The sequence below is a fragment of the Theropithecus gelada genome, chromosome 8, assembly GCF_003255815.1.
Source record: "Theropithecus gelada isolate Dixy chromosome 8, Tgel_1.0, whole genome shotgun sequence".
Taxonomy (NCBI): domain Eukaryota; kingdom Metazoa; phylum Chordata; class Mammalia; order Primates; family Cercopithecidae; genus Theropithecus; species Theropithecus gelada.
Window position 1 is genome coordinate 146,192,591 of NC_037676.1, and position 20,593 is coordinate 146,213,183.

At 60.5% G+C, this 20,593-nt stretch overlaps 3 protein-coding genes across 5 annotated transcripts in view; 1 reads left to right on the forward strand and 2 right to left on the reverse strand.

The window, feature by feature from the left end:
* Nucleotides 1-1,431, reverse strand: part of PLEC (plectin) — a 60,860-nt gene extending 59,429 nt beyond the window's left edge. Inside the window, exon 1 of the mRNA XM_025393323.1 lies at nt 1,232-1,431. Coding sequence (XP_025249108.1) covers nt 1,232-1,424 — 193 coding nt within the window. The 5' untranslated portion in view covers nt 1,425-1,431. The remainder of the gene's footprint in view (nt 1-1,231) is intronic.
* A 1,785-nt stretch (nt 1,432-3,216) lies between these two features.
* On the reverse strand, nt 3,217-10,911 carry PARP10 (poly(ADP-ribose) polymerase family member 10). 2 transcript variants are annotated; one of them, XM_025393450.1, is made up of 11 exons: nt 10,803-10,911; nt 10,500-10,678; nt 10,166-10,420; nt 9,858-10,094; nt 8,990-9,774; nt 8,659-8,880; nt 8,457-8,553; nt 7,616-8,260; nt 7,382-7,515; nt 3,940-4,114; nt 3,452-3,863 (listed from the first exon to the last, which is right to left on the reverse strand). In XM_025393450.1, exons 2-11 carry the CDS (start codon nt 10,669-10,671, stop codon nt 3,517-3,519), a joined length of 3,069 nt encoding a protein of 1,022 aa, XP_025249235.1. In that variant the 5' UTR covers nt 10,672-10,678; nt 10,803-10,911; the 3' UTR covers nt 3,452-3,516. The 2 variants fall into 2 exon arrangements, with proteins under 2 accessions (XP_025249234.1, XP_025249235.1); XM_025393449.1 differs by having other exon boundaries at nt 3,217-3,863; nt 10,500-10,907.
* A 4,348-nt stretch (nt 10,912-15,259) lies between these two features.
* Nucleotides 15,260-18,633, forward strand: GRINA (glutamate ionotropic receptor NMDA type subunit associated protein 1). 2 transcript variants are annotated; one of them, XM_025393455.1, is made up of 7 exons: nt 15,260-15,543; nt 16,435-16,837; nt 16,927-17,039; nt 17,113-17,313; nt 17,472-17,600; nt 17,692-17,835; nt 17,919-18,633. In XM_025393455.1, the coding sequence occupies exons 2-7, from the start codon at nt 16,459-16,461 to the stop codon at nt 18,066-18,068; spliced, it is 1,116 nt and encodes a 371-aa protein (XP_025249240.1). In that variant the 5' UTR covers nt 15,260-15,543; nt 16,435-16,458; the 3' UTR covers nt 18,069-18,633. The 2 variants fall into 2 exon arrangements, with proteins under 2 accessions (XP_025249240.1, XP_025249239.1); XM_025393454.1 differs by having other exon boundaries at nt 15,266-15,413.
* The last annotated feature ends 1,960 nt before the right edge of the window (nt 18,634-20,593 follow it).

A 20,593-nucleotide genomic window follows, 5' to 3' on the forward strand; every position in this document is an offset into this window, starting at 1 on the left:
CAAAAAAAAAAAAAAAAAAAAAAGAAAAATTAAGTCCACATACAAGGACTGGAATAGCCCATTCACAGAAGGAAAAAATGCTCGGTGATAATTAAAACAGCTCTTTCCACCCATCAGATTGGCAAAGCTCCAGCTCTTCCCGCCTTCACCAATGTCGGCCACCGTGTCTGGGATGCCCCTGGCCGTGTTTTCTCCAAGCTTAATGCCACATGTCCTGTAACTGCAAGTCCCGCTTCCAGGAATCCGTCAGAGGTCCTAAGGAAACCGTCAGAGGACGCAGAGCCCCGGGGCGCGGAAGGTGCTTGCTGCGGGCACAGCCTTTGCAGTGAGTACCGGAGGCCACCACAGTCAGCCAGGGCCTCAGGACCCCCCACACTCCTCCACAACTGTAAAGGTGATGCCGAGGAAAGCCCAGGCGTGGGAACGACACAAGTGATTCCCTTTCAAGTGGGAAAAAAGTGACTTCTTTCTTTAAAGTCCGCGTGTGCTGTGAAAGGCCCTGAAGGTCATGCAGGTCGAACCAGACCCTAGGGCTGGGGCTGGGTCCAGGGCGGTGACCCTCTCCTTCCCTCTCTCCTGCTCCCACCAGCCCCGATTCCTGTCGCCTGCAACATCCCCCTAGGGCTCAGCACCTGGCCTTGCAGCCCTCTCCTGGCCTCCCGCAGGGGCCTCCCTTCCCTCCGGCTGGAACAGGTCAGGACTCTCCAGCTGAAGCCTAGAGAGCTACGGCTCCTCCCTCTCCTAGCACACCCTGCCCATGGCCTCCAGCTCTAGGTCACCCACTTCCCCCCTGCCCTACCCCTTCCCCAGGCCTCTCGCAGGTGCTTCCCATCCTGGAGGCTGGGGCTCCAGACAACCAGGCGTCCCCTCCCTATACACTGCTCCTGTACATGCCCACCTGGCCCCCATGGTGGCAGCCAAGACCGAGGGCCTTGTGGGCAGCTCTGCCCCAGGAGCCCAAAATATTATCCTTGTTGCATCTGGGCACTGGACTGTTTTAAAGTCAATGATGGACGCCGCAGCAAGAAGCCCAACCCCAGGTCTCATGAACCGCCTGGGCCGGCCCAGCAGGTGGCGCTGCGCCGCCTGCACTCACCTGGGATGCGCGAGGCCCTCCCTGACCCGCAGATCCCCCCGAGCCCAGTCCCAGCTCCAGCGCCTAGCACGCAGCGGGAACTCAGTCAACCTGCGTGTGCTAAGGCGGTGCACAGGCAAGGCCCTGCGCAGTTACCTGCGATGCGAATGACCGCCCGCTCCGCAGGGTCCAGCACACTCCCGTTGCTCCCAGCGCCACCCCCACTGCGCCGGCTCCGCTGCGTTTTCCCAAGGTTCCAGGGCAGTGTGTCCCCGGGGCTGGGCGAGCCACTGCTTCCATTGGAGACATCTTCAGGGACTGCCCGGACCTCAGCGTCCTCACCCGACATGGCCTCCTGGAGGGGAAGCAGGAGGGGTCACACCTCTGCCTGTTCAGGAGTGGACTCTGCACGCCGACCCACCCACCACCTCCTTAATCTAGACACTGACCCCGCCCCACTCACCCTCTCGCCTGGACACTGGCACCCACACCCCTCCTGCACCCTGCTGTACCCACATACTGACCCCCATGCTCTCGCCCCAGGCACTTACCCTCTCTCCATCCATGACTGCCTCGCCCCCTCCCGCCCATTCCTCAGACACCCACACAGTGACCCCCCCCCCAGCCACTGGCCTCACCCTCCAGTCTATCACCAGGACACTGACCACCCTGGCCACCCCCACTCCCGCACATTGAGTGCCACTCTCCTCTCTTAGTCACCCACACCCTCCTACTCTGTCACCCAGGGGCTCAACCGGCACAGGACAGACCACCTTCCACCCTGTCCAATGGAAGGCGAAAGGCGACTACCTTCACTCAGATGCGGGCCTCCACTGCCTCCATCCCAAACTGGACCCGCCTCTAACCCTCTAATCGTAGGCAGGCGAGGCCATCAAGGAACGCTGACCACTGCCCCCACCACTCCCCGGGTCATCAGGGAAGGACACCCAAGCTCTTCCCCTGGACACCAGCAGTCCACCTCCAAGCTGTCTTGACCTCTAGGACTCCCCATCACGCCACCCCACCTCAGCCAGCAGTCCCACCTCCATCTCCGCAGCGAAGGCCTATAAATAGCTACAGCCGCAGCGGCGTGGGCCGCCGGAGCTCTGCTGCGGCGAGGCCGGGAGGGAGCCCAGGCAGCCGCTCCAGCAGCCCACCGTGGGGGCGCGTACACCTGCACGGCGGACGCAACCAGGGCGCACGCATACCCACGCGCGCACACTTCCCAGCCCCCGTCCCCAAGAGCACTGGCGTGCGAGAGGTGAATGGGACTCTGTCTCGGCGAGGGTGGGCTGGCGTGGGGGCACAATGTGGGCTCTGTGCCTCCGCCCTCAGGCCAAGGGCTAGGGAGGAGACAGCGGACACCGAGCAGGGGCCCGCCGCGCCCCGCCCCCACTGGCTCCTCCACGGGCCGCCCTGGTTGCAGTCCCCGGCCCAGAGCCCTGCGGTCAGCCGCGCCTCCCCAGCAGCCTTTCCTGCCTACACCCCGGGCACCGCCCGTCCAGTTCCGCAGTCTCGAGCGCGCAGGGAGATCCTGTCCTCTCGAGCGAGGGCAGGAGGGGGCGCGACGCAGCCCCCAGTTCCGTGTGGCCTGCGGCCGGAGACCCTCCCCCCGACCCCCCCCCCCCGCAACGCCCGCACGCGGCGCGCCTCTCCATCCTGGCCGCGGTCTTACGTGCCTGGTGGCTCCGCTCGCTTCAGCTCTGCCGCCGCAGCCAGACTGCTCGGGCCGGGAGAACGGCGGAGGCGGCGCAGGCGGGGCGAACCCCGAGCCCCGCCCCGGCCCCCACCCAGAGCTGCACCGCGCGGGCCCGGAGGAGCGCGAGCGAACGCTGCCCGCGAGATCGGGCGCCCGTGTCTGCGCGGCGCGCCCGTGTCTGCGCGAGATCACGGGAGCGGCGGGGCCGGTGCCCGCGCGGGACGACTCGGCCAGGGCGCGGCGCACACCTGAGTCCCGGGCGCACGGGGCGGGCCGGTCGGCAAGGAGACGCTGTCTGCGCCAGCGTGCGCGACACAGGAACGCAGTGCGCTCGCCCCGGTGCGCTCCGGGCCCCGCCCCGCACCCCGACGCCTCCTCGGGAGCTGCAGACCCGGCCCCTGGGCCGCGGAGGTCCCCAGTCCCCAAACAGAGGTCGCAGTCGGAGTTCCCGGGGCCCTTCCGCTTGGGTTCACGTTCACGTTTATTCAAACAACAGAGCCGATTCAGGCGAGGTCTGGGCGCGGCGGGGGGGCGGCGTCGCCTCCTGGGCTCTGCTGACCCCTGGTGGTGGGGTCGGCCCAGGCGGGGACCCAGCCCAGCCCCCCTCGGCCGCTGCTGACCCCCAGCTCCACACCGCCTTCTGGATTCCGCAGCTCAGGCGGCCACAGGTGGGGGCGGGGGGCATCAGGCTGTGCGGAGCCGGGAGCCTGGGAAGCAGGAGGCCAAAAGGTGGCCCCTTCGGTTAAGTGTCTGGGGAGTGGCCCCGGAGCCCAGAGGGGTCGTCGGGGGAAGCCTGGGGCATGTGCTCGCAGGTGATGAGGTGGGTGGGCAGCGCCTGGGTGTCGTGGAAGATGACGAAGATGCTGGGCTGGCAGATGCAGTCCACCGCGCTGTCGTAGCGCAGGAGCACGTGGCCTGGGCCCCGCAGAGGGGGCGCCCGCAGACCGCGGCGGCCCTGCCCGTAGTCGCCGGTCAGCACTCGTGCCACGAACACCGCCTTGTGGCCATCGGCGTTGGGGGGCGAGTAGCGGTCCTGCACCGACAGGGAGGCGCGCTTGGCGAAATACACGCCCTTCCCGTAGACCGTGGCTGCAGGGCGGGACAGGGCAAGGTCAGGGTGGTCAGGGTGCGCAGAGCCCCCGCGCCTGCCGGGCTCAGGCCTCACCGTTGCGGCCGCAGAAGCTGCGGTTGAAGCCGTGGGCGCAGATGTCAGGCACTGCCGGCGCTGTCGTGCCATGGTACAGCACCTGCTCCACCGGGCGCCGCTCGCATCGCTGCAGCAGGCGCTCCCGGTACAGCTCATACTGCTGCTGCAGCAGCGGGTGCAACACCCGCTCCACCTGCGGGGGGATGGCCCGGGCCAGGATTAAACATCCTTCCTCCGCCCTGGGGCCCACCCAGGGCAGAACTGAGCCCGGCAACCAGGAGCCCTCTGTTGGAGGGTTTGAGGGAGCCCTTGCAGCCTCCATCATGCTCTGTCCAGCAGCAGACAGTAGCACCTCCATGAGACAAGTGACTTCAGAGGGCCTCTGGGGAGACTGACCCCTCCAGGGGAGTCTGATGCCCCCCTCCCCCCTCCCGTGGAGGTCTACAGGTGGGCAAACCCCACCCACTCACACCGAGGCCTCTGCAGAGAAGAGCTGAGCCACGGCCCTATGCTGCCTGCAGGACATGACTCCAGCACCAGGAGCTGCCCACAGACCTCTCAGTGCTGAAAGACCCAGGTGGGAGAGAAGGCCTCAGGTGACCAACCCGACAGTCAGCCCTGGGAAACACTTTTAAAGAAATTCTAAATAGTTTTTTCACAGGGTTGCAAAAGAACACTATGTCCATTAAACAAGACTAGCTGCCATGAAAAGGAACTAGTCTGAAAACCAGAGTGCTCCTACGTTCAGAAAGGGACGCTGAGCTCACTCCAGCGGGGTGAGCCAAATGAGGAAGTGGTTCAAACTAAAGCCCCAGCTAGTGTTCTAGATGGAGTTCAGGAACTGACGCAGGGTGCGGAGCTAATGGAAGAGAAAGGAACTCCGAGGGAGCAGGTGAAGGGGCATGAGCTCCACCGACCGGAGCTCCAGTGCACACAGGGAAGATGGCTTCCCTGAGCTAAAGGAACATCTTCAGACACACAAGATCTGTGAAATGCCAAGAAGGACAGTGAGGAAAGACACACCCCTGCCAGGGGCACCCACCTGCCAGGAAACCTCAACCCTCAGAGTGAAAGAAAACCCTGCAAGTTCACACACACACACCCCGAGCTCAATATGCAAATGGGAAGAAATCTCGCCTTCTCACATTGGGTCTCTCACTGCGGACACCAGATGCTAAGAAACCATGGGGGGATATTTTTTAACTTTCCAAGAAAAATATTTTTTAAGAAGGAAAAAAACAGCAATGTCTTCAAATATCTGAGGAAAAACATATTTTGAACCTGAGCACTATATTCCGCCAAACTATTAATGAAGAATGAGGACAAATAAGGGCATATTAGGACACACGAGAACATGGAAGTTTATACCAACATCAAATTACAGTTGCAAAATACCTCCAATTGTAAAGGGCAATGTAAATTTAAAAGTCGGCCAGGCACAGTGGCTCATGCCTGTAATCGCAGCACTTTGGGAGGCCAAGGCAGGTGGATCACTTGAAGTCAGGAGTTCGAGACCAGCCTGACCAACATGGCAAAAGCCCGTCTCGGCCGGGTGCAGTGGCTCACGCCTGTAATCCCAGCACTTTGGGATGCCAAGGTAGGCAGATCACGAGGTCACGAGATCCAGATCATCCTGGCTAACACAGTGAAACCCCGTCTCTACTAAAAATACAAAAAATAAGCCAGGTGTAGTGGCGGGCGCCTGTAGTCCCAGCTACTCGGGAGGCTGAGGCAGGAGAATGGCATGAACCCGGGAGGCAGAACTTGCAGTGAGCTGAGATCGTGCCACTGTACTCCAGCCTGGGCGACAGAGTGAGACTCCATCTCAAAAAAAAAAAAAGCAAAACCCATCTCTACTAAAAATACAAAAAGTAGCTGGGTGTGGTGGTGTGTGCCTATAATCCCAGCTACCTGGAAGGCTGAGGCAGAATCACTTGAACCCAGGAGGCGGAGGTTGCAGTTAGCCGAGATCGTACCACTGCACACTAGCCTGGGCAACAGAGAGAGACACTGTCTTAAAGAAAATCATATATATATATAAATGTGTATGTTTATCTATATAAATGTATATGTTTATATATATGTTCACATATACATAAATTTAAAAGTCAAATATGTTTGCCATCCACTCAAGGAGATACTCCCACTAAACAAAAGAATCTGTGCCAAAATGTGACAAGTGGGGACTGAGTAACCCAGTGGTCAAGCATGACCCAGAAAAAATAAAGTCAAAAAAACAACGGCCATTAGCCTTGAATTCTAGAATACCTTTTTCACAGAACACAGTTTTAATAACTAGGATTTCATTTCTCTTTCTATGGCTCAATGGTAAATATTTTTTCATTATTATAGTACGTCTACCAACCTATGGTCCAAGCATGGAGGCTTTGTGATAATTACAGAAACTTTTACTACATAATAAAAATAATGTAACTGACCAAATTGAGATGGAAGGTGAGGAAGGAGGCAAAAGAGAGAGAAGCGAGGCCCATTCTCCTCCATCTTACCTTCTTGCAGGAAGGCAAGAAACAATCTCTAAAGCTGTCAAGTGAAAAAAAATATTCAAGTGTACCAGTTAAAGTCATAAAGGTGCTCACCGGAAGAACCAAGTACATATAATTAACAAAACCACCAGGATATGAGCTCAGTGCGTCTGGGTGGTGGTGATGCTGGTGGTGGTGAGTGGTGAAGGTGTGTTGGTGAAGCTGACAGTGATAGTGGTGATGCTAATGGTGGTGATGGTGATGATGGTGGCCGTGGTGGTGGTGATAGTGATGGTGATAGTGGTGGTGATGACAGTGAGTGGTGAGGGTCATGGTGATGGTGATTATGGTGATGGTAGTGAGGGTCATGGTGATGTTGTGATGGTGTTGGTGATGGTGGTGATGGTGGTGGTCAGGTCTGAGGACAACCAGAGGTTCTTTCTGCATTTCTGACCAGCTCCCGGTGGAGGGTGATGCTGCTGGCCCCACGCACAACTTTGAGCATCAAGAGTTGAGAGTGCCCCACGCAGTGTTATCAGCACAGTGACCCCAGCACAGTGACCGCAGCGAGCCTGGGCCTTTCTGTGGAGGCAGAAGAACACCCCGAACAGCACAGGGGATGCGTTTGTGAAACGAATAATCCTCACAATAGCCACAAGATGGTGTCACCGCCCATGCTCCAAATAAGGAAACTGAGGCCTGGAAGTGGTCCCATAGTCCCTGGTGACCCAGTCATGAGCAGCAGAGTGGGGACCTTCATTCAGGCCTATCAGATCCCAAGACCCCACTCTGTTCCCTCCTGTTTCCCTACCCACTTTGGGAACGCCCTCTGGGCAGAGAACAGGGCTGGGAGCCTGTCAGCTCCTGGTCAGCTGACCTTGATGTAGGCAAGAGGGACAGGCCACAGACTTGGCAAGGTGCTGATGGTGCAAGAGCCCAGGACGCCATGGGGCCAGAGAGACAGGGCATGGACTCACGCGAACGATGCGGATGCTGCTGTGGGCAGCGTCCAGGGTGTCGTAGAAGGCCTGCACCACCTCTCGGAATTCCCCGGTGCTCTCTGCCAGATGCTCCAGCTTGTTCCAGGGCCCCTTCAGCGTCTGCTCCGCCACTGATGTGTGGGGAAAAGGGGAGGTCAGAGCCATGCCTGGGGCACTAGCTCCTGCTAACCAGCCCACCCCACCATCCCTCAGTCCAGGATGTAGACTCACAGGTAGGGCCTGAAGCTGCCAAGGGAAAGGCCAAACTCTGATCCCAGGGGCCAGCCAGAAGTGCCACCAAGTGGCGGGCAGCACGGGCAGGATGGGCCCCGAAGCCACGGATGATGGTGCAGTCACCGCGCAGGGCAACATTCACACCGTGGCGCCGCTCCAGGCGGGCACGCAGCTCTGCAGGCAGTGTGCGGCGCCAGGGCCCCACTGTCTCCTCCCGGAGGTGGACCTCCAAGGCAGCCCTGAGTGCCCGGTCCAGCTCCTCCACATCCTGCTCAAAGGCCGAGTGCACCACCAGCTGGGCCTTCCCATCAGTGCCCGCATCTGGAGGCTCTTCTGCCTCCAACGGGGGCTGCTCCAGCAGGGAGAGGGCTAGGGCTTGGCGCAGGGCAGCAGACTCCTCCTGCTCAGCCGCCTGACCTTGAGGCTCCAGCGACCGGTGGAGGGCCAGCTGCAGAGCGGCCTCCTCCTCCAGCCGCCTGGGTGCCAGGATGCTGGGAGCCACAGGCTCCTCCTCCTCATGCCCTGGGGTCGCCTCCTCCTCTGGCTGCTCCTGAGGCCCTTCCTCCTCCAGCTCCAGAGGCAGCCAGTCCTCCCCGTCTAGGTCTAGGCCCTCCAGGGTGGCCAGCAGTTCTCGGACCTCCTCTGGAGGCAGGGAGAGGCCACTGGGTCAGGGGCTGGGCCCAGGAGGAGTTGGAATGGGTGAAAGATGGGAAGCAAGTTTTTGGGGTACACGGTGGGCCTAAGATGGGTCAGTAGACAGATGGGAGGACAGAGCAGGGCAGGGGGTGGGGTCAAGTGAGGGCCACAGGATGTGCTGAGGGCTCCCAGGGAGTCCTACCCAGGCTCACGTCCTCCTGGTCACTACTTGTACTGTCTGGGGGCCACAGGGTGTGGGCATCACCAGGGAGCACTGGGAGGGCCTCGGTAGGGTCCACCTGTAGGGAGAGGACGTCAGGACCACTAGCCTCTGGGCAAGGGCAGAGGAGGTCTGGGGCAGAGGCGTGAGAAAGCGGAGGGCAGGGGTGGGACTCCATCTCTACCTCTTCAAGGCCTGTGTCCAAGGTGGCTGTGGCCAGGCGCTCTGTCCCAAAGACACACTGGAATTGAGCCTCCAGCCCCTGGAGAAGGCGCTGCCCTTCTGGGCCCAGGAGAAACCTGGCGCTGCCCGGGTGCTCCAGGCGCAACACATGGCAGCTAATGCTGCCCAGCAGGCTCCGCAGAAACTCCTCAGCCGCCTGGCAGGAAGTCTGGCCTCCACAGAGCTGCAGGGCCATGGCAGAGGCGGAGTTTGCAGGTTTAGAGCACAGAAGAGGTATTCTGAGTCAGTAGGAGGAGGGGGCCGAAGGTGAGGAGTCCTGAGGGGCCACTCACCCGAAAGCCAGTCACATCCGGTCCTTCAAGTGGGAAGAGAGCGACGTCTCCCAGGCCCGCAAGAAGGTCCTCATGATAGATCTGCAGGAAGCGCATCGCCCCTGGCTCCATCAGCAGCACCATCTCCGCCAGGCCCTCCTGCCCCACCAACTTCACGTGTCCTGGGCTCACAGGCCCGGCCTTCTCCAGACACCCCATGGCGATCTCCATGGGACCCACCAGCCCTTCTTGCCCTGGTGAGTCCATGGCAATTTCCAGCAGGCCCTCCTGCCCTAGCAACCCCTTAGAGATCTCCACTGGGCCTGTAGACCCCACAGGCCCCACGCTCATGGGCCCCTCCTGTTCCTGCAACCCCACAGGCCTCAGGCTTACCAGCCCCTCATGTTCGAGAGACCCCATGGGCATTGAGCCGACTGGCTCTGCCTGTCCCAGAGACCCCATGGGACCAGTCCTCAGAGAGGCCTCTGACTGCCCTGATTCCTCGCCAGAGCCCGTCGTCATAGTCCCTGTACCTTGCACCATGGGACCAGTCCTCAGAGAGGACCCTAACTGCCCTGGTTCCTCGTCAGAACCCATTGTCACAGTCCCTGCACCCTGCAGAGCCGTCACCAGCCCTCCAGTCCTCAGGATAGCATGCTTGGTAGCCCTAGGCCCCAGGGTGGATGGGTGGTCCCCTCCACTGGTGTTCTCAGCCAGCTCCTCAGGCTCCAGGACGTCGTAGTGGGGGACAAGGCTCAGCTCCGAGCCCTGCAGCTGGTGCTCCTGCTGCAACACTCGTTCTGCCACTTGGAGGAAGGGAAAGGACAGAAAACCTGTCAGATTTCTGCAGGAGAGGGAGGGTCAGCTGGGTCTGCCCAGCCCCACTCACCTTGCCACTGCTGGAAGGAGGCAACAGTGCCCAGGGGCCCCGGCAGGCATCGCAGGTCCTCCAGGGGCCCCCCACCACTGCGGCGCTCATTCTCCAGGTACAGCTCCAGCAGCAGTAGGTCCACAGAGGCGCTGTCCCCCACCACACGCACTGCTCGGGCCTGGGGCACCCGGGCCAGGGACACCGAGGACCCCTCCAGGCCCAGATTCTGGGCCTGCTCCTCCAGGACACGGACATCTGTGGGGAATGTGCAGGTCAGCTCAGGGAACCTCCCCTAGCCAGCACCTCAACCCCAACCCGCCTCTCACCTGCCTCAGAAAGGGGCTTGGGCAACTGGACCAGAGCCCGGTCCGGCCGGGGGCTGGCCAAGGCACAGCAGGGCTGTACTGGGAGCCCCGAGGCACGCAGCAGGGCCTGGACATGCTGCTCCAGACGCTGGGGTGCGGTGCCAGGGGGCAGTCCTTGGAGCAGCAGGCGTGCAGGGGCTCGTGGTGGAGCTGGCCGCAGGCTCAGCTGGGCACCATGTAGTTCGTGATCTGCCTGGGCCAAGACCCTCTCAGCGTCTGTGGGCAGTGGCAGGGCAGGACGTCAGGCATCAGAACGTCAAGGCACCCAGGCTGCCCCTTCAGCCAGTCCTCTCACCTGCAGGCTCTCTGAAGGTGAGGATGCCCCCGCAGCCCAGTCTCTGCCAGCTCAACACAGGCCCCCCTCCAGAGCGTCGGCGGTTTTCAAAGTAGAGTGTGAGCAGCTCGTCGGGCACGGCAGGAGGCAGTCCACGGACCTCCACTGCCACCCCTGCCTCTGCCTCCGCCATTGCAACCCTGGGATGGGGCATCGGGTGGGTAGGGAAACAGCCCACTCCACCCCTCCTACCCCTCCCCAGGCCCCTCCGAGGGGTGCCCTCAATACTCACCCGTTATGGGTGGCCCCACACACGGTACTTACACTCCCTGCTGCCGCGCTCGGCAGCCTCAGGTCATGAGCTCAGCCAGGACTCCTGCGCCTGCCCCTCAGCAAGCCTAACTCTGCAGGGAGCAGGAAAACAAAAGTGAAACTGAAAGACGGAAGGAGGGAGGGAGCAGCTGGGCCCCGGGCGCTGAGGCCTGGTTACTGGGGCTCAGAAGCTTCCTCTCCTGCTGCAGCCTCAACCCCCAGATGACCAGGAGGTGTTGGCCAGGCTGGACCCCTCAGGACACTCCAGCCAGCCCAGTCCAGTCCACTGGCCCCATCTGGCCCACTCCAGCCCCTGGCTGGCAGGGTAGACAGGAGTGTCCTCTGGTGGCCCTCCACTCCCCTGGCCTCCATGGTCCGAAAATGGCCAATCACCTTCCCCACTAAACCCACCAAGGGGCCTGAGTCACTGCCCCTCACTCAGGATCTCCAAGCCTCTGTGTCCATGACACCCTCTGCATGACAAGTGCTGGGTCTTCAGGTCCGCCCCTGGCCAAGGCTGGCCTTCAATGCCTCCAGCAACCTTCTCAACCCTGCTCCTGGTCCCTCACACCTGCCAGCTGCTGAGCATAGGCAGCTCCCCACCCTTGGTCTCCAAGAGCGTGCATTGCAGCACAGCCTTCCTCCCGCCTTGGGTCCTGCCCGCCCATTCCTGCAGCTTTCTGTCCTGCCTGCACCTCCCCATCTCACACCATCATTGGCATCGTCACAAATAACCCCAGAAGGTGACAGGGTGATGGCCTCACTGCATTCTTTGCTGCCACTAATCCTCACCACAGAAAGGGAAACAGAGGTGCAGACAGGCCCACAGCAGCACCAGGCCTCAAACCTGGGCAGTGCCTTCAGAATCCACAATCCCACTCGCCACAAATCCCCGACATCACCCAAGCTCCATTTGTTTCCAGCCTTTCAAAGAGCTGTGGCTACTACTGCTCTCCGTCTCCTACTTCCCACTCACCCCTCAGCCCACCAAAACCTAGCCCCACCCCTGCTGTTCCTCCCTCCAGGGAGCTGAGGACCCTGGCCAGCCTTCACTCCCAGCCCTGCACATGCCGCACCTCTGCTGCCCCGACCCTGGTCCCAGCCTCCAGAATCTCTCGCTAGGTAGCTAAGCTCACCTCTTAACTAGTCTCTGTCTGCCTGCCACTCCCATGGTGGGTCCTCAACAGAGGGGTCAGGGTGGGCCTTGTAAAGTGACACCAGCAGCTGCTACATAGCTCCGAGCATCAGCAACAGTAAAAACCAAAGTGCTGGGGGCTGGGCGCAGTGGCTCACGCCTGTAATCCCAGCACTTTGGGAGGCTGAAGCAGCTGGATCACGAGGTCAGGAGTTTGAGATCAGCCTGGCCAACAAAGTAAAACCCTGTCTCTACTAAAAATGAAAACATTAGCCAGGCATGGTTGCAGGTACCTGTAATCTCAGCTACTCGGGAGGCTGAGTCAGGAGAATCGCTTGAACCTGGGAGGCAGAGGTTGCAGTGAGCTGAGATGATGACATTGCACTCCAACCTAGGTGATAGAGTGAGACTCTGTCTAAAACAAAACAAAACAAAACAAAACAAAAACTCCAAAGTCCTTTTGAGGACCTGCCCAGCTGCACCTGACCAGACCTCAGTCCCTTCTCTGGCCCCATGCCCCCTGCACACCCTGATGCTCAGAGGGCTCCAGGTTCTCAGCTCTTCCTGCAGAGCTACAGGCCACTCCTGCCTCAGTGGCCCGGGACTGGCCCTTTCCTCTACTTGGCCTTCCCCACAAACCCCCATGGCCACCCCTCTGGCATGATCTCCCTTACTCTGCCTTTTCTTTTTTTTTTCCCCGAGACGGAGTTTCAGCCTTTCACCCAGGCTGGAGTGCAGTGGCGCGATCTCGGCTCACAGCAACCTCCACCCACTGGGTTCAAGTGATTCTCCTGCCTCAGCCTCCTGAGTAGCTGGGAAAACAAATGTGTGCCACCACGCCCGGCTAATTTTTGTATTTTTAATAGAGACGGGGTTTCACCATGTTGACCAGGCTGCTCTCGAACTCCTGACCTCAGGTGGTCCACTCACCCAAAGTGCTAGGATTACAGGCACAAGCCACTGTGCCCAGCCCCTTAATCTGTTTTTAAGGCAGATTTAACATAAATCTAAAGACACTTAGGGACTCTGCCTACACGACCCCTCCTGAAGCCCTTTACTCAACTTTGTACTCAGCATTTTACTTTATTTATTTAATTTTTAAAAATTTATTTATTTTTGGCCAGGCGTAGTGGATCACGCCTGTAATCCCAGCACTTTGGGAGGCCGAGGCAGGCGGATCACGAGGTCAGGATATCAAGACCATTCTGGCTAACGCGGTGAAACCCCGTCTCTACTAAAAATACAAAAAATTACCCGGGCATGGTGGTGGACGCCTGTAGTCCCAGCTACTTGGGAGGCTGAGGCAGGAGAATGGCATGAACCCGGGAGGCGGAGTTTGCAGTGAGCCGAGATCAAGCCACTGTACTCCAGCCTAGGTGACAGAGCAAGACTCCGTCTCAAAATTTTAAAAAAAGTGTTTATTTTCTTTGAGACGGGATCTCCCTCTATGTCCAGGCTGGAGTGCAATGGTGTGATCTCAGCTCACTGAAACTCTGCCTCCCTGGTTCAAGGGATTCTCCTGCCTCAGCCTCCCAAGTAGCCAGGATTACAGGCACATACCACCATGCCCAGCTAATTTTTGTATTTTTAGTAGAGACAGGGTTTCACCCTATTGGGCAGACTGGTCTCGAATTCCTGACCTCAGATGATCCACCTGCCTCAGCCTCCCAAAGTGTTGGGATTACCGGCGTGCGCCACCATACCCGGCTATTATTTATTTATTTATTTATTTATTTATTTATTTATTCATTCATTCATTTATTTTTTGAGACAGAGTCACACTCTGTCATGCAGGCTGGAGTGCAGTAGCACGATCTCAGCTCACTGTAACCTCTGCCTCCCAGGTTCAAGCAATTCTGCCTCAGCCTCCTCAGTAGCTGGGATTACAGGTGCACACCACCACACCCAGCTAATTTTTTTTTTTTTTGTATTTTTAGTAGAGACAGGGGTTCACCGTGTTAGCCAGGATGATCTGGATCTCCTGACCTTGTGATCCGCCTGCCTCAGCCTCCCACTGTGCTGGGATCACAGACGTGAGCCCCCGCGCCCGGCCGGCATTTTATTTTTCTTAAAGGTCTCTCAAATTTTGTGAGCTTCTGCTTCTACAAAGGTAAATCCATCCCTGCTTTTCCCACGTTTCCTCTAATGGAACTCATCACAGGTTACCCATTATGCCAACCCTGGCTGCAGAGGGCACAGGCACCACTCACACCACAAGCAGACTGGTACAGTTTCAGGAATTCCTGTGGACTGGTTGCTCAGCTGGGGGTAACTTGAAACCAGCCCTGGTGGAGTAATAACACCATGGGCATGTGCAAAAAATGCACCCCAGGCTTCCCCTCACTAGGTCTGGTTGCTAAACATTGCACCAGTGCACCATAGGTGCAGGACTCAGAGCGGTCTGGGAGCGGCCAGCCCTCCAAGGGCAGAAGGGCAGGTGGGGTCTGGGCCCTGGGTGGGAAGGCTGGCAGCAGGATGCACCCTGCCTGTGCCAGTCACTGTTCCCCCAAAAGGACTTGGGAGCCAAGCAGGGAGGCGGCCTGGCCTCCAGTCCTGCTGTATCCTCAAGCCTCAGCCCCTCGCAGCTTGTGAGGACGTCAGGCAGACAAGTGAGCGTTCAGGGTCTCTAGTGGGAAAATAAGACATCGTATTTGCTAGTACAACAGGGTGACTGTAATCAAAAATAATTTAGTTGTACATTTTAAAACAACTCCAAGAGTATAACCGGATTGTCTGTAACACGAAGGACAAATGCTTGAGCTGATGGATACCCCATTTACCTTGATGTGATTATTATGCATGCCTATATCAAAACGTCCCTTGTGGCCCATAAACATACACCTATGTATCCACAAGAATTTAAAAAAAAAAAAAAAAAGGTCTCTAGTAGCAGGCCTGGCCGAGTTTGGGCTGATAGAGAAAATGGGGCAATTAAACCATGAGGCCTCAATTTGGGAACTAAACGATTAGGCTTCTTGATTTGGGATAGACCTGGATGAAAAGAAGTGAACGTTGTGTTTTAAGGCCGAGAACGGATGGTCAGTCCCGGGCAGCTTCAGCAAATCCCTCATTTAGGAATAAATTTCTTAACTACCGAACGGCCAGCCAAATTGGCCAGACCAGACTTCTGCCTCCAGGGGTCTTCAGCGCCCACCGCCCGACCCCAGCCCTCGGCAGGCAGTGAGGGGCTCAGGCCTCCAGCCAGAGCCAAAAGAAACAAGCATGGGGGCGCAGTGGGTCGGGTCCGCGGAAGCCCCGCCCGCCCCGCCCCGCCCCGCCCCGCCCCGCCCATCCCCGAGCTCGCCCGGCCCCGCCCCCTACCCCGCCCCGTCACAAGGCCCCGCTGCGTCTTCCCAGCCGCAGGCGCAGGCCCAGCCGAGCGGCCGCCGAGCGGGAGCGGGTGCGGGTGCGGGTGCGGGCGCACCGGCCATCACCGCGCGGCCGCGCAGCGGACACCGTGCTCACCGGCCTGCGGCGCCCCGCCACCGGTGAGTCCCCGGCCAGAGCCCAGGAGCGCGTCCGACCCGCCGCGCCGTGCGGCCGGCCGCCCCCGCCCCCGCCCCCGCCCCCGCCCCCGCCCCCACGCGGGTCCTGCGCATCCGAGCGTGGCCGCCTCGGGTCGGTCAGTTGGTCCCGCTGGGGCACGCGGCTGCTCCCGGCCAGAGGTGGCGGCGGTGGTGGGGGCGGGGAGCCGCGGCGGCCTGGAGCAGGAGGGAGGGGGCGGCGCGCTGCGGCGACTGCTGGACCCATGACCCTGTGCGCCCCCGGCCCGCGGAGGGCCCATCCCCCCTCGGTGCCAGTGCCACGGCCGCAGCCCCTACCCGCCTCGCCCCACGCCCGCTTTGTTCCCCGCACGCTCCGTGGTCGCTTCCATCCCCCACACACCCCCGCACCCCGCTGTTCCCGGCGTATCCCACTGGCAGGCACCGGCAGCCGATCGAGGCCTGATCCCCCCCACCCGGAGCCCGGGGCCGTTGGGCCCTGTTGTTGGGTTCGGGGGGGTGGGGGGGCTCGGGCCCTTGTTGGTCACAGATGGCCCGGGGATTTCCTGGGATAGAAATAGCCGCCGGCTCCGGCCCCTTAAAGCTGCTTAAGGGGCGGGATGCGGAGGGGAGGGTCCGGGCACACCCCACACGTCCCCGACCAGACCCCAGCCCCCACGCGCTGAGCTCCCACCCGGGAGACGCCGGCAGCGGTGCAGGCCTCCGGTTGCTTGTGATAAACAACCAAGCCCCAAATCCCGAGGCTGGCGGTTGTCCCCTCGCCCGGCCCCTCCCCCACCCTAAAGGCGGCCTAGAGCCCTGGGAAGGCCCCACAGCGCCGGTCCGGTCAGGTTCCCACGCGCTTCTCCAGGCCCAGGCTCTGGGGCTCCGCACAGCCCGTGGCAAAGGTCACGGTCTTCCCTTTCTTCCCCCTGGGTTCCCAGAAGCAGGTGGAGTTGCGCAGGGCTGGGTCCCGACACTGTCGCGCGAGCCAACTGTTCCGCTGTTTCTTGTTTGCCTGCTCTAGGGGCGGACCGCCGAACCCGAGGCCATGTCCCATGAAAAGAGTTTTTTGGTGTCTGGGGACAACTATCCTCCCCCCAACCCTGGATATCCGGGGGGGCCCCAGCCACCCATGCCCCCCTATGCTCAGCCTCCCTACCCTGGGGCCCCTTACCCGCAGCCCCCTTTCCAGCCCTCACCCTACGGTCAGCCAGGGTACCCCCATGGCCCCAGCCCCTATCCCCAAGGGGGCTACCCACAGGGCCCCTACCCCCAAGGGGCCTACCCACAGGGCCCCTACCCCCAAGAGGGCTACCCACAGGGCCCCTACCCCCAAGGGGGCTACCCCCAGGGGCCATATCCCCAGAGCCCTTTTCCCCCCAACCCCTATGGACAGCCACAGGCCTTCCCAGGACAAGACCCTGACTGTGAGTCTCAGGAAGGGAGGTGTGGGGTGGCGGGGAGGGCAGGGGGAGGTGCTCGTGAGTGGCGCTGACCCAGCCTGTCTGCTCCTCAGCACCCCAGCATGGAAACTACCAGGAGGAGGGTCCCCCATCCTACTATGACAACCAGGACTTCCCTGCCACCAACTGGGATGACAAGAGCATCCGACAGGCCTTCATCCGCAAGGTGGGTGGGGGCATCTCGGAGGAGGTGGGGGGTGTGGCGCCCAGCGGATGACTCTGAGTGGCTCCTTTCCCAGGTGTTCCTGGTGCTGACCCTGCAGCTGTCGGTGACCCTGTCCACGGTGGCTGTGTTCACTTTTGTTGGGGAGGTGAAGGGCTTTGTCCGGGACAACGTCTGGACCTACTATGTCTCCTATGCTGTCTTCTTCATCTCCCTCATCGTCCTCAGCTGTTGTGGGGACTTCCGGCGAAAGCACCCCTGGAACCTTGTTGCACTGGTAACCCCCAAACCTGAGCCTCTGGGCCCGGGTCTGGCCATGCAGTCCCACACGCCCACTCTTCCGGGCCTGGTCACCCTGGTTCTCCCTGTGCTCATGAGGCAGGGGCGGGCGGGGGTGGCACACACCCAAGGCCAGCGTGTGTCTCCCACCCACAGTCGGTCCTGACCGCCAGCCTGTCGTACATGGTGGGGATGATCGCCAGCTTCTACAACACCGAGGCAGTCATCATGGCCGTGGGCATCACCACAGCCGTCTGCTTCACGGTCGTCATCTTCTCCATGCAGGTGAGGGGCCTCCCATGGCTGGGCTGTGGCCGCAGGGGCCGAGCGGCTTTCCCGGGCCCAGCCCCATGGCCCGTTCCTCCCCCGCCTGCAGACCCGCTACGACTTCACCTCGTGCATGGGTGTGCTCCTGGTGAGCATGGTGGTGCTCTTCATCTTCGCCATCCTCTGCATCTTCATCCGGAACCGCATCCTGGAGATTGTGTACGCCTCGCTGGGCGCTCTGCTCTTCACCTGCGTGAGTGAGGGGCGGCCTTGGCCAGGGGCAGGACGCTGGGCGGGCAGGCTTGTCCCTCAACACCACTGTGCTGTCACCTCCAGTTCCTGGCAGTGGACACCCAGCTGCTGTTGGGGAACAAGCAGCTGTCCCTGAGCCCGGAAGAGTACGTGTTTGCTGCGCTGAACCTGTACACAGACATCATCAACATCTTCCTGTACATCCTCACCATCATTGGCCGCGCCAAGGAGTAGCCCAGCTCCAGCTCTCTGTGCCCGCTCAGGTGGCATGGCTGGCCTGGACCCTGCCCCTGGCACGGCAGTGCCAGCTGTCCTTCCCCTCTCTCTTGTCCCCAGGCACAGCCTGGGGCAGAGGACGCCCCTCTCCAACCCTCCCATATGTACACTGCAGATACTTCCGTTTGGACCCGCTGTGGCCACAGCATGGCCCCTTTAGTCCTCCCGCCCCGCCGAGGGGCAACAAGGCCACGTTTCTGTGCCACCTCCTGTCTACTCATTGTTGCATGAGCCCTGTCTGCCAGCCCACCCCAGGGACTGGGGGCAGCACCAGGTCCCGGGGAGAGGGATTGAGCCAAGAGGTGAGGGTGCACGTCTTCCCTCCTGTCCCAGCTCCCCAGCCTGGCGTAGAGCACCCCTCCCCCCCACCCTGGAGTGCTGCCCTCTGGGGACATGCGGAGTGGGGTCTTAACCCTGTGCTGAGCCCTGAGGGCAGAGAGGACGGCATGTTTCAGGGGAGGGGGAAGCCTTCCTCTCAATCTGCTGTCAGTGAAATTCCAATAAATGGGATTTGCTCTCTGCCTTCCCCTGGTCACTCTTTCTCCCTGCCACTTTCAACATGAAGTCGGGAGGGGCTCCAGGCCTTCCCTGCTGATGGGGACACAGGACCAGAAATGAAAATGGAGGTTAACACAGTGCCAAGCCTCTGCCCACACGCAGCAACATAAGGTGTGTGTTGAGTTCCCAACTGATGGACAGAGACCCTGGGGTGCTCAGAGTGAGCTAAGCCTGTGCTGGGGTACCCCGATGGTAAGTGGCCTGGCTGTGTCTACCAGGTGGTCCCTGGAGATGGCACGGTGTAGCCCTCTCACTCTTCTGTTGCCTGGGCCAGCGGCGCAGGTCACTGGCCTGCCCCAGGGCAGCCTGCCATGCTCCTTGGGTGCTCCCTGGGCCTCCCCAGCTCTGTGCAGTCCATCTGTGTGGGCACCCTGATATTCTGCCCAGGCCTGCCTCACACAGAGGTCCCTGCCTCTCTCCAGCCTTCCCACGAGAAACGCAGGCTGGAGGTCCCGTCCAAGAGCTGGACAGAGACGGAGGGCTCAGCCATTTGGGCCCGTTGGCTTGCCCAGGCCCGGTCTTTTGGAGCCCTCAGCCCCAGCCTGTACTGCGTTTCCTGCCCTGTGACGCCTGCTACTCCTGCAGGGGATCCCTCCACTGCCTGGGACCTGGCTGCGTGTGAGCCGTGCTGAGCTCTCACGCCCCGCGGCTCCAGGCCAAGAGGCAACTTTGGACTTGGACATTCCCACTGCAGCCTCGAGGCTCTCCATGCAGCACGGCCTGAGGATCTCTCAAGGCCCCTCCCCACCACCCAGTCAGTCCCCTTAGCACCTCCATGTACGAAGCCAGCGCCACCCTGATATCCGTGGCCACCACAGCTGTGGGCTGCCCAGGGCCTAGCTCATCCTTCCTGAAACCACCTCCTGCATTATCTCCAAGCCAGAGCAGGGCTGCCCCGCTTCCCTCGCCCTCCCAACTTCCCCAGCCTCACCTGGCCGCCTTGCCTGCCCCACCCTCCACCAGGACCCTAGCGGTGTGTTTCTGGAACATCTATCGCGTCCATTGCACTACCCGCCTCCTAAAACCCTCAGTGGTGCCCTCAGGATGAAGTCCACGCTCCTTAGCCTGGTACACGGCCGCTGCCATCTGTCCACTGGTGGCTCCAGCTGCCCTCCTGCTGTCCCCTTGCCTCTCAGCCCGGGGCCCTGACCCTGCACAACCTGAGTCATGAGTGTGCTCCCTGCTGCAGCCCCCTACAGCGTGGGGACACACGCTGCCTTCCCAGCCACGAGGGCACTTCCTGGAGTCCACATTGCCCTCTGCAGCGGCTAATCACATGCTGAACAGCAGGTGGGCCACACGGCTCCCCCTTACCCCACTTCCCCTTCCAGCCGTTTCCTGAGCAGGTTCCATGCTCAGGTTTCCTGAGCCTGTGCTCCAGCATGCTGAGGAGGAGAAAGAACCCGCCTAGCTCTATATCCCAGACCCCTCAAGATTTTATACGAAAGAGTAGAATAAAGTGTTTATGTGGCTAACAAGAACGTCAGTGCAGGGGCAGGGGGTGGTCTCAGGAATAACTGCCAAGTGAAATGTGCCAGGACAGTGTTTTCTTGAGGAGTTCGAGACAGACACAAACTCCGGGCTGAGAGGGAGAGGCTTTAGTGAGGGTCCCTGGGGAATGGGGCAGGGCCAGGGGGCCGGAGGATCTATAGCAAAGACCCCCACCACCAGAGAGAAGGCCAGGGCTGAACACAGGAGGGCTTGGGCCTATCCTGCAGGTGTAGGGCCCTCAGGCAGGGGCCACAGCTGGGTTTGTGTTTAGGAAGATGAGTCTGGCAAGAGACTGTACAGGGGAAGCCATGGGGGCTGTGAATAGGTGACTGTACAGGGGAAGCCATGGGGGCTGTGAATAGGTGACTGTACAGGGGAAGCCATGGGGGCTGTGAACAGGTGAAGTGGGCCACAAAGAAGCCCTGAGACATGCC

What these genes read in the sequence shown, in the direction of transcription:
- GRINA (XM_025393455.1), top strand. Translation starts at nt 16,459, where the DNA reads ATGTCCCATGAAAAGAGTTTTTTGGTGTCTGGGGACAACTATCCTCCC. An exon ending in CCTGGAACCTTGTTGCACTG is followed by an intron (nt 17,314 to 17,471) that starts GTAACCCCCAAA and finishes TCCCACCCACAG; the next exon opens with TCGGTCCTGACCGCCAGCCT. An exon ending in TCGTCATCTTCTCCATGCAG is followed by an intron (nt 17,601 to 17,691) that starts GTGAGGGGCCTC and finishes CCCCGCCTGCAG; the next exon opens with ACCCGCTACGACTTCACCTC.
- PARP10 (XM_025393449.1), bottom strand. Translation starts at nt 10,692, where the DNA reads ATGCCCCATCCCAGGGTTGCAATGGCGGAGGCAGAGGCAGGGGTGGCA. An exon ending in CGGATGTGACTGGCTTTCGG is followed by an intron (nt 8,881 to 8,989) that starts GTGAGTGGCCCC and finishes ATGGCCCTGCAG; the next exon opens with CTCTGTGGAGGCCAGACTTC. An exon ending in CCAGGAGGACGTGAGCCTGG is followed by an intron (nt 8,261 to 8,456) that starts GTAGGACTCCCT and finishes CCCTGCCTCCAG; the next exon opens with AGGAGGTCCGAGAACTGCTG.